The sequence below is a fragment of the Taurulus bubalis genome (assembly GCF_910589615.1).
Source record: "Taurulus bubalis genome assembly, chromosome: 2".
NCBI classification, from domain to species: Eukaryota; Metazoa; Chordata; class Actinopteri; order Perciformes; family Cottidae; genus Taurulus; species Taurulus bubalis.
In genome coordinates this window covers 40,846,506-40,858,949 of record NC_136590.1, presented here as the reverse complement: position 1 = coordinate 40,858,949, position 12,444 = coordinate 40,846,506, and the positions used below count along the sequence as shown (strand labels likewise).

Genomic DNA, 12,444 nt, shown 5'->3' with positions numbered 1-12,444 from the left:
AAACAAATGTGAAGGTCTGAAACACACCAAAGAATCAAGGTCACGGGGTGGAATACGGCTCTTAAAATGAAGCAGAACTTGAGACCGTTTGTGTGGACTCAATGTATGTATGTCAGTAATCAAACACAGCCGGTTAGCCAGTGAGCACTAAGGTGTGTGTAAGGTACTTTTTAAGTATACAGTACACTGTGGGAGTGTTGGCAGTCTGTGTGATTCTTCAACACTGTGACATGCCGCTCAGACAACCACATAGGTTGCTACCTTTAAAAGCCACAAAGGCTGTATGGCATCCGCTTCACAACTGTACCTTCTGCTTCTGCTCCATAAGGGACTTCACAAACCAGCAAGGAAGTGTTCGACGTTAAGACAGCAGCAAGGTCAATTCAATCTTTTTAAGCAAAAAAGTTGTCAAATTGCCAAAGGTGATTATAGCTATCAGATTAAGTGTATGATCAGTTGTACATGCAGTATAGGTTGCATTTGAGTTGACATGCTGCAGAGGTTGTGGTTAGCAGCCACCGAGTGCAGACAAGTGAAAGTTACTGATGACATCTTCATGTGCTGGAACAACTGAACAAAAAGATAAATACTACATAATCCCAATAAAAGAGTTATACTGCATGAATGTGATGTCTCGTCCTAGGATTTAGTAAAACATTGTGTTCACATTGTTAAATCTTTGAAGTTTGACACAAAGTAAAATAATAAGTAAATGATTTATGTGTCTGGGATAAAACAAATAAAACAGAACCTCCTCATAATCTAGATTCATGGCTGCCCGGGTTCAGGCTGATCCACAACTGGACAACAGCGAGCATATTGACCCGGCGTACTATCTCTCCTCCCTCTCAAGTAATCTGTAGTGAATCTGGCTCATGGGAGACAACATGTCTGTTTTGACTGAGCAGTGGTGGAGGCAGGGGAGGGAGAGGGGTCCGGGGCGGCCGCCCGACCGGCCTCTGAGTCAGGTCCTGTCTGGGATGACTCCTCTCTCACACAACACAGACGAAGACACACATACTCGTGACAACTGGTGAAATCACAGCACACGTTACGATGATCCTGAGATTCACAAAACAATACACTTCAGTGGATGACGTCTTGATAAAAAAGCTGCTCTAAAAATGATTCAATGGCATACCGTTTCCTAAAACAACATACAGGCCGGCTGCCATGCTGGTGAATAAATACTTTCGTGATGTCCTCGGCGTGGCCCGAGCATGTGCAGGAATGATCTGATGAGCGAGAGCCTGAGACCGGGACCCAAAACAAGTGAATCAGCGATGAATAGAGCAGAAAGTCCTGGGACACACACTGTTGCCCGAGAGGCACATAATATGACACCAGACCTGGAACACATATTTGACCTCTCCCTCTCTTTGTGTCTTTCTTTCACTCACACAAACACACAAATAGACACTTACTCACCAAAGCTACAATGACATTCAGATCTTTGTGTGCCCCTTTGATCCCCTCGTGGTGCCATTACCTGCAGACACAGGCCGGCAGCACACAATCCGAACCATGAGTCTTCTCGAGCGATTGGATATTATTCTAAATGGCTGTGGTAAGACCTTTTGGCTCGGAGTCAAACCCCCTGACTGTTACTGCCTCTGTATTTCTGTCAGAGCTTGTGGGCCAAGGTAATCAGACTGGAAGTGGGGGAGATGAGAAAATGGACGCCCCGCCGGGCCTCGCATTAAACTTAACAACGCTGTATAAAAAGAGAGAGTCGCTCCATCCCTCACTCCCACTGTCTTGCCATGTTTGCCTCTGATCCCGTCATCCCAAGTGAGGCGTCTGACTGTTTGAGGAGAAAAGGGCAGGCCGTGGAAGGACTGATCAATGCCATCTTTGTCAGGGCGCTTCTCAGGTGACCTGAGCACCCGGTGACTAAGAGGATCGAAAACACTCCCTTCTGGCAGATTGGGTTAACGGGAAGACGTTGCTCATATGGCTCAAGGAGGCTATTTATAGGATCAGTCACGTGACAGAGGTGTGAATGGTTAAAAAAAAAATACATTTGGATTTTTTTCAGCACTTTCACTTCGGCAACACACATTACCACATGTCAAATAAACTAAGAAGCTTAGTTAGACCGCAGTCCCCTTCATATTGATTGATCAAGGAAATTCTTCGCCTCAAATAGGTGCATCTAGCTTCACATAGACGTATATGGTGACATAGGGAACATAAAAAAAAATCCCTCCCTGCTTTCAACTCTTACAAGGCGACGCCACAGTTACCTTCAAGCCAGACAACCCCACATTCAGCATGAAACCACACAAACCTAGTTTCTATATGAGCTCAGGGTGTGTGTTCAAGATGGGTGAACTTCAGTGGAAACAAGCAGTAACAGACGTTTCTCCCCTAACTCCAGTACTTTTACACGCACACAAATAACTGCACTACTGTGAAAGCCCAGAATAGCTCACATGGTTCTCAGCAATTTCACTTCTCCAGTAACCCAACTTTACTCGAGTTGTTGAGAAGAATTCACTGCGACCTCCACGCTAGTGAGAAACAGGAACGGGGGAGATGATGAGATATTTTGTTAAAGGATAGGTTCACCCTTTTTCCAGTCTTTCAGGTGCCTGTATTACAATGTAAACTCATAATTTAAGTAATAATCACACATTTTCATGCTGTCTGAAGCTAATATGGGGCTTAGACAGACTGAGTTACACAAATCAAGTGGATATCTTGCAAAGTTGTTCTTTTTAGTACAAACATCCCTGATGCACAGAAATACACACACAGTGTACATTAAGCTATAACCTCTGAGTACCTAGCTAAAGTCAAATTAGATAACATTTCAAAAATTGCCTAAAAGAAAGTCTAATTGCTGTTTCGTAAGAGTTTGTTATGTATTGGTGTTTTTCTTTCTTTCTTGTTTTAGCTGTTATATCTACATTTTTAGTTACCATTGCTTAGGAATTGCCACAGAGGTTTAATCCAATATCCCTGAACAAACGTAAGCCATGCTGACTTTCACGCTCACACACGCACGCACACACACACACACCGTGCACCGTGCTATTCATTTTCTGTTATGATTTTTTTGTTTAATTGTTTGAATTGTGCAAAATAAAAAATAAATAAAAAAGGTCGACCATCACAGCTACAACAACTGAGCCGTTACTCTCAGAACAAGTTTCCGTGTGACCGGTGAGCGGCTCATACTGCCCCAGGCCGCCCTGCCCTGACCTGTGGCTCTCTCCTGGCCTCCCGCTGAGCCGGCCGGCCTGCTGTGGTCCTTGAATGCCGACAGCCATGTGTGGATGGAACAGCCATCTGCGAGCCTTTGTGCTGGTAATGGCCCCTCGCCTTAGAGATGGACCGGCATGTAAATGGGTGCATTCTCATGGAGACGTGCACCGGTTTCTACTGGATAACCTTTTCAGGCCTCATCTCTTCCTCTCTGCATCTCAATGGCTTCCTCCCCGAGAGCCCGACAGTGATCGGCCTCCCTTGACACATGAGTCTGAGGGATTTGTCAAGCTCAATACAGGACACGGAGAGCGGCTGACTCAATCGAGATGATGGATTATTGAGAACAGTCATTTTAGGTGCAAAGCCAGAAGATGAGATATAATAGGATTACACTGTAATTGTGTCTCTGTTGTTGTCTCTGCTCCTCTCTTATTTACTCCCCTTTCCACATTCTCACAAACATAACCACCTCACACGTTGATCTCTCCCAGACCTCGACAGAAACTAAACCCAATCCCACCACGGTCACCGCTGGCACGGTCTGAACACACGGGACTCCTGCAGACAGATATTCTCCCCTTTTCATGTATCATCACACATGGCTGCTGAAAGAGTGGCATGAATCAGAGTTAGCGATTCAGCTGAAACAAAACAACTCACGAGAGATCTAACTGGAGGGCCAGACAGCATGTCCAACACAGGAAAGCTCCCCGTTCCATTACTGCATTGCAAAGGTTGATTTTGAGCTCTTCCTGCTGTATATCACCACCTCACCGGCTGAAGAAGCCCCAGCTGAGATAAGAAAAAGGAGGACAGGGAGGACTGGGCACAGAAAAAGATAAATCTGTTGCCCTGAAATGATATGGAGCACAGCAGCAGGGGCTGGTTCGCTCTTTGTAGTCTGTCCAAGCGTATTGACCTCTGTTACACAAATAGGTGTAGAAAATGAGCATGTTGTGGTATAAGACTCTGTTTCTCTGGATGGGAAGTGTTCAGTGAGAGGTCCATAGAGTTATAATGACCGATATAATGTAATTTAGAAGTCCATTTAACTAAAATAAATAAATACAAAGTTGATTTATTTCTATCAAATCTACAAACTCTCAAGACTTGTTGACAAAGATGGAAAACGTGTGCATTTTTTTTTTTTTTGATGACTAAGGGCAAAAATCTGCTGAATGAACACTTAAGTAAATAACAGCATGAAACCTCTGGACCGTACCACTGCTTCAGATCTCGATCAAAGCCTTGCTGCATGCCAGTTTGCACATTTTTCCCTGACTTAAACAATGACTGTACACGCACAGCCTTGAAGAGGAGACATCTGTACATTAGTCACAGGGCATAGGAAACCTAACAAGTCCGATCAGACACAGCTCCATCAGACCTGCTTATCAGTTCTCGTTGTTATCAGCCCAAAAGGCATCCGAGGCGGGTTTTATTGTGACTTTGTGGAACTTCAAAGCAAAAATTATCTTTATTATTATCCTACTACTGCTGACAGAGGGTGGTAGATTTAACCTTAAATGCTTTGCACGGCAGGAAAAGAGTGGAACTCGTCTGCCAGAGGTAAATGAATCTGTTTCCACAAAACACACCATCAAGTTTGAAATGTCTGACACACTTTTTTTTTCTTTCCCAAACAGACAGTAATTAGAAAAACAGTTGAAAATGGAAGAACAAGATTGAACAACTGTCAAAGGACAGAACTTATTTTTCCACCAAACACTTTTTTGGGTCTCACTCTCATAAATTAGTCATAAATGTATAATGGAAATGTTAAGTCACTTATGTTCAACACGTTCAAAAAAAAAAGAAAGATCTTTTGCATATTCTCTACATTTTATTTCCAGCCTGTAAAAAAAAAAGACTAAAAACTCCAGAGTTGCTCATTTTTGTTAACAGTGGTGATAAAAATGTCTGTTGACAGTTTTAAAGCCTCATGACGAGATCCAAAGCTCTGTTGAGAGGCTGCACTTCAGTAACACACTTTCCATTTGCCATTCAGAGAAAAAACATGTTCCTCGTTTCAATTGCTGATGAATAAGTGAAAACTTTTAGAAACATCCCTAAAAAAGGCCAAACAAGATCATTTAAAAAATTAATTAAGAAATAATATGTCGACGCCACGATACAAAACTGTTACTGACACATTTTTAAAGAGACAAAATATATTCCTAATGAAACTTTAAGATTTGTGGACCAGCCTGTTGAATGATGAAATATCCATCATCATGATTCTAGGAATATTTACCAAATGAAAATATAACCAAACTATAGTGCTACCGTAATCACAAAACAGCATGTAGCCAGCAGCAGTGTATATATGTGTGTGTATATATATATATATATATATATATATATATATATATATATATATATATATATATATATATATATATATATATATATAAATAAATGTGCTATAAATGTTGTAATCAGTCACTACTATTATGCTGTTCACAAAAAATATACACAAAATATACTAATTGAATTGAATTGAATAAACCAGGAAAATTACTCAAGTTCATCAGAACTTAGTGAAAGATGTTATTGTTTGTTTTGTCATGGAGCTGATACATTATTTCAATTAAATGATTAGCGATTTAAAATAAATAAATCATGTGAAACAACTCCATAAAAGATAAGAAAAGATAACAGTTCAGTGTTTTGTACATTTTCAGTGAGTGATCATTTGAAAGTAAAGTAAAATTACACTCGGAAATTACGGGCATTGATCTTTGTGTCAGCCGTGTGTGTGTGTGTGTGTGTGTGTGTTGTGTTGTGTGTGGCAAAATAAAGACACAAATTGCGTCTTTATTTAATCATCAAAAACTGCTAAAAACGAAAGCCAATGCTCCACTCTCTTAAAAACATTTCACATGGGAAAATAAAAAAATACCACAGATGTTATAAAACTCAGACCACACAGCAAATTAGTAATTTGTGCAAGAATTTTCCAAAACCTCCAACATTTTATGCAGGTATGGCTCAAAGTAATTATTTTGGGAATCTGTTTACACAAGACCATCAAATAAGAATCTCACAGAAAATAGTTTCCATACACTCGATAAATACAAAAATACAAAATAAAAAAAGTTCAATCAGGTGTTAATTGATTGGCTGAGGTGAAAAAAAAGATGTATGGCATAACTGACTTTTCAGAAAGAGGGCATCCAGAGGGCACATGTTTTTGTGTATGTGTGAGAGTGTGTGTGTGTGTGTGTGTGTGCGTGTTTGCGTGCACAAAAGGTTTATGTGTGTGCACTTGCAACTGTGCACGGCGGGTGGGGGCGACTGCAGGTGCCGGCATTAGAGCGGGTGTAAAGGTGTAAATTTACTTTCGAGCACCTGCACAGTTAACACTGACGCTGCGGTCGCTCTGCGCCCCAAAGGGTTAAAATTGAAAGGCTGTCACCCATTCATAAGGTGATGTGTGAGTGAGAGCGGCACAGAGAATCAGAGCTGAGGGGGGAAAGGCCTCAGTGAGGAAGGAAGCTGACGGTTGACGAGTTGTAATGAGGGAAACTTCCTTTCGAGAAGAAGTGAGTCAGACTGAAACCTGTCAATAACCAATGATCTGCCGCTCTGAGTCTGCAGCTCAATGAACAGTGACTGACAAGAGAGACAGGACTTTCACAACCCAAACACAGCTAAGCTAGCGCTGCTTCGTTGATGAGACCTCAGTCAGGACACGTGTGTAATAAAACACACACGTGGAGAAAAGAGCAACAGCACCTACTTAAGTTTCCGTTTCTGGACAAAGACTTCCAAAAATGTATTTTAGAAACAAAGCAAATGTGCAAAAAAAGACAACATGGCAAGGACGAGAGCTGATGCAATCTCATCGCCTGATTTCAGTGTGTGTGTGTGTGTGTGTGTGTGTGTGTGTGTGTGTGTGTGTGTGTGTGTGTGTGTGTGTGTGTGTGTGTGCGTGTGTGCGTGTGTGCGTGTGTGGGATAAACAAACTCCCACCAGCAGGTGTGTCAAGGGCAGTTTCCAGCTGCAACCCCTGGCATCTCTACAAGGACAGCCATCATGGCACCCATCAGCACCCACACCCAGCACCAAGGCTCTTTCAGCCTACAATGGACTCTCATTTCCAAGAAGCCCAGCATCTGTACGTGTGTGGGATTGTTCCCCTTTGTTTGACTTTTTATTTAGATTTGTTGTCTTCAAAAACCAGCCTGCCGTGTCTGATGTCTTTGTGATGAAACCGGCATCTTAATTCACAAAGGAACCCTCGTGCCGTTTGGAAATTCGACACAACGCTGGTGCTGTTTCCAGCTTGGCACACACAAATACCGGCACAAATAAGTTTCCTTCGTGAAATCCTCTCCCATCTGTAACTCAAACTCGATACTGTCTGAGTGGTTATTTTATTGAAAGAATAAAAGGTTGGATCAGGGAGATCCATCTTTGGACACTCAGCAGAGCCCCTCTCGTTGGGCTGGAGCTCCTCCCTATTAGATCAGGTAGGTAACGACCAACAGTGTGTCACGAGAGCAAAAGCACAGGGGACGAAAGACAAGAGTTCATCCCGTCCAGTGAAGAAACTAGAATAAGTTAATGCTCATAGTCATCCAGTGGAAAAAGCCCAGCCATTAATCACAATGTAGACCAGCAGAGAGAGAAGGGTGATGGGACAAAACCTCAAAGGCTGCACACGGCATTTCAAGCAGGATAGACATCTTCCAAAAAAGAGAAAATCACCATGTTTAATTCAAAGCCACCTCTGCCTCTACGTGACCTTCATCCGAGTCACAAAGAGGAGGAGGCCGATCTCACACAAAAGGGACATGAATTACTTGAATGGCACACGACGAGCAACTAAAAAAGATCCCTCAACCGTCAAGTTTGGCATCAACTCTTTTATGTGTGAGAGCTGCACACCCCGAAGGGTACTTTTGGTGAGCAAACAAACACCCACAAGTACACACACACACACACACACACAAATTGAGGCCTACTCACCCGATGAGGGAGACCATCTGCTCCACTATGTGCCTGCTGAAGGTGACGATCACAAACAGTTTCTGGATGACAAAGAAACACACAGAAAGAGCGAGTCAGTTACTGAACCATGAGGTCACTGCCGGGGAGCAGAACAAGGCATTACTACGTGCATCATAGTTTGTTTGATCAGTAATTCCTCAACTCCCCCTCACACATATACACACACACACACACACTGGCCATTATGCCCGAGCCCATGCCCTTGTTCCGCCATCGCGGTTTGGTCAAAAAAGCAGCCATGAAGACGCCCTTTTGTCATGGAGGGCAAAGAAATAAAAGGCTTAGACTCTATGACACACGACCAACAGAGTACACTAGGTCAGCACATCACACCAGAAGAGAGAGAGTGTGTGTGTGTGTGTGTGTGTGTGTGTGTGTGTGTGTGTGTGTGTGTGTGTGTGTGTGTGTGTGTGTGTGTGTGTGTGTGTGTGTGTAAATGATTGGATGGATGGATGAGTAAGGAATCAAAGGAGATGTGATTGCTTCAGAGGGGTCTGGAGGCCGGCTCCTGTCCGCTCTGATTCCTGCCTAGTCATCAGGCCTGAAAGGCAACTGGCAGCCATTCAGGCTCATATCAGCCCCTCTGTCCTCCTGCAGGCGGGCTGCAGGGGCACGCACCCAATAATTGAACCGATTTTTCAAAAGGTCCTTTACTTGTCCTCTTGAGTTGTTGTAGGTTGCTGAATTCTTATAAACAAACATGCGTTTTGACCACTAAAACGTGGTTTGATCCAGAAACATTGAGGTTGCCTTCAACATGCCATTGGACAGGCTGAACCCCACAGAGCTTTTAGCGGGTCCATCATTACAAACTTATGTTGTGCAGAAAATGATTGTTCAAACCCACAGAACCTTATTTTAAATTCTAGTCCAGATCCCAAGGCTTCCAAAGACACTAAATATATATCGCCGAATTACAGGGAAAAGTGTATATAGTGACAGATGAGATGAGACATCTACATTTATATGTGATGATGGAGCCATAACAATTTCACTCATATGTAGCTTCAGTTAGTTTCACATAAAAAATGTCTCACCACCAGTTATTAGTCAAATGTTATTTAGTTCACCTATTTTTCAAGATGCTTTTGCAACAAGCTAATACTGATGAAATAAAATAAAACACTACTTTCTGACGTGCAGATCTGTCTCCATGACGGGCCTCCACTGGCTACTGAGTGCTGAATATATTGATTAGAGGTTTTAAAGTGCAGACTGGCCTAATAGGGAGGATTTGAGTGACCACCAATAACTTCCATGACATTGAAAAAACAACAAAGAAAGTGTAGACTGGAAAAAAAGCCCTATGAGTCGAGGGATAAATGTGACAGCCACGTCAGTACAACAGATGACAATAACCACTTTAATTTCATGTGACAGCGCTGTTTGATCAGCTTTGCTACGGAGCTCTTTGTCATGTTATGCAACATGCCGTCGAGGTCATACATGTCCGTTAGTCCTCTTTTCATTTGTGCGGTTGAAGGTTAGTCAGAATTAATGAGCCGCAGTCACAATGTTACTGTGCAGTAAGTCATTTTTAACCCCCAACTTTAGGAAGACATTTTGCACCTTAATATTAATTTTCTGCACCCACATCTCGTCAAACGGCACAGAGCAACATGGCAACATGGCAACATGGCCGACACAGGTAAGCTGACGTGACATGGTCTCGACTCGCTCCTTTCAGTTAACTGATAATACTGATAAGAGCTACGCACATTCCAGTCCAACACACACACACACACACACAGACACACACACACACAGGGAATTGACAGTAATATGCAGAGACGTGCCTCCAGCATTAAACTGTCAGAGGGCGTAAAACATTTGTCTCATTTCACTTTCTGCTACATGACAATCCATGTCCTCTGCTCGGTCTCACTCTCTTCTGACGGACTTCTATATCTCAAGGGCTGCCACGAGTTTTTCCATGACGTCACCCGTCCTCATCCGCAAGTGACCGGCAGCGTCACAAAGGCGCTGACGAGGCAGAGCCGAACAAAAAAAGCCTCTCCTCGGAGACCAGTGAGACCACACCTGAATCACAGGTACAGAAAAACTAAACAAAACACACGCTTTGAAGCATTGAGAGTTTTACCGCCCACACACACACACACACACACACTACAAGCCTCAAAATCCCCTTTTGTTCCCTCTCGGCCCATGAGGGACAGCGTCACCTGCTCTGCAGGGCACTTTCCTCTCACACTTCTTGTTTTCTGCCCACACACTGTAAAGAGCAGAAGCATTTGCATCAGAAGCAAAACCTGAGCTTGAAGATTAAACCAAGCAGCTACAGGAGAGACGGGGACGCCGGAGAGCAGGGTGAGGTCTTTCTTTCCGTGAGCGAGGGAGGGACACACCTCTGTCATTGGGGGGCTCCTGGGACCCCTGGGTGCAATCTGCCACTGTGCCTTCCATGCATGCAAACCCCCGCTCTCCTCCTCCCAAATCTCTCTTTCTTTCTCCATCACCTCCCACAGACAATGTTTATCAGCGTTAACTTGCTCTTAGGTTGGACCCCCAACCCCCCACTCCACCTTTTTATTCTTAGTTTGTTGCGGGCCAAAGCTTTCTGCATATGATGAAGGAATGAGGCCAAATGCTTTTAACCCTTCCCCTCTGAATCACAGTGAGCAGATTCCAACGTTTGCTAAGAAAACAGAAAGGCGAGCTCTCTGACGGTAATCACAGACATACTGCGAATTCCTGGACACAAATTGAGGATTTTCCAGGATTAGAAGAAACGTTTGGGATGCCAAGTCTCCGAACAGCACTTTCTTACTCAAGGGTTCGGGTGAGGATGTATCCTTTACTTTCCTATAAATTCTCAATCTGCCGTAGTCGGACTGGCCTACTGTACAATGCAGTGGGGGTGCAGCAGCTGCCATCACAAAATGGTTGACTCCCCCTACTTCTGCTGCACAAAATGGCCTCCTTGCTACCAGCCGACAGAGATGCTGTGCATATGATTCATTAGAAAACACACTTCACCTTCTGGACAATATTAAAGAAAATTAATCTCAAACTTTGGCAGAAGCGAGCAGCTGCTTTCGGAAAGGTACAAGACAAACACAACTTTACTGCTTCAATGGATGCAAGTCTGTATTTCCAATTTTGAAAAACAAAAATAATCCATCCTGGCACTTTGTTATATTAGTTCAGCTGCAGCTCACCTGAATGTGCATTTTGATGACTGCTTTCCCAACAAGTGTAGCACCAAAAAAAGTCCAGAAGGGCACCAAGAAATGTCCACATGTTATTCCTGCCAGGTCAAACAAGGGATTTGGTATCTGGGGGGAAACAATAGAGATGATAAGATGATATTGTGTGAATTCACTCCAGGTGGTACAAAACAAACCACATAGAGAAAGTGCATGAAACAATGTAGCACGGTATTGACGTTTCTTCCATCTGTGTTCTCCAGGTGCGCTGCAGAAGGTCCCTGATAATCCCACGAGGTCACATGCACATTTCACATCTATCTCTGGTTGATGCGATGAACATTGTCATTTTCTGTGTGTGTGGTTGGACTCACAGAAGCACAGGCTAAAATCCCAAAGAAGCCGACCCTCTGGATGAGTTTCTGCACTGCTACTTTTGCTCGGGTGGCAAAGTCCTGAAAATGAGCAAAAGTGGGGAGAAGTGTGATTAAATGATATTCGAAACGTAGCGCTGTTTAGCTGAGACTGATCACATGCCGTGTGCATCATTTAGACATCGCTCTATTTACAGGAGACATCTTAAATCTGCTTTACTGACCTTTACATCGCAGCTAACTGCGAAATAATCATAATTTATTATTCTAATTATTGTTGTGCAGCTTCTGTCAGATACATATCACACTGTCTTTAATGTATAAATACTGGATTATGTCTGACAGCGGATTTATATTTCACATGATAAATCATTTACAATTCATTTCTGTCAGATTTCCGATTGATAAGTATATTTTTTTGGATTGAAATAATAAATTGGGCTCTTGAAACATTTATTTAAAAGCAATTGAGAGCAAAGAGGTTTTTTCCTGTGTTTATCTAAGCATTTCTGTGGAAGAGGGAATATCACAGAAGTGTGTAAAATAAGTGTGTGGCCAGCTGGAATGATTTTTCATGAAACCTCCGAAGCTCATTCAAATGCCACATTAAAATATACAAAACAATGAGGATCACTTCTTAATTTAAGATAACATCTTATAATCAAATATCTGCT

At 42.9% G+C, this 12,444-nt stretch overlaps 1 protein-coding gene across 1 annotated transcript in view; it reads right to left on the bottom strand.

Annotated features, from left to right (window-relative positions):
* LOC306733111 (vacuole membrane protein 1-like) overlaps positions 1-12,444 on the bottom strand; it is a gene marked incomplete at its 3' end in the record, with an annotated part of 49,890 nt that overhangs the window by 7,708 nt on the left and 29,738 nt on the right. Inside the window, exons 8-10 of the mRNA XM_079214305.1 lie at positions 11,771-11,851; positions 11,409-11,525; positions 8,188-8,249 (exon numbers count right to left, since the gene is read on the bottom strand). Of these exons, the coding sequence (XP_079070431.1) occupies positions 8,188-8,249; positions 11,409-11,525; positions 11,771-11,851 (260 nt within the window). The remainder of the gene's footprint in view (positions 1-8,187; positions 8,250-11,408; positions 11,526-11,770; positions 11,852-12,444) is intronic.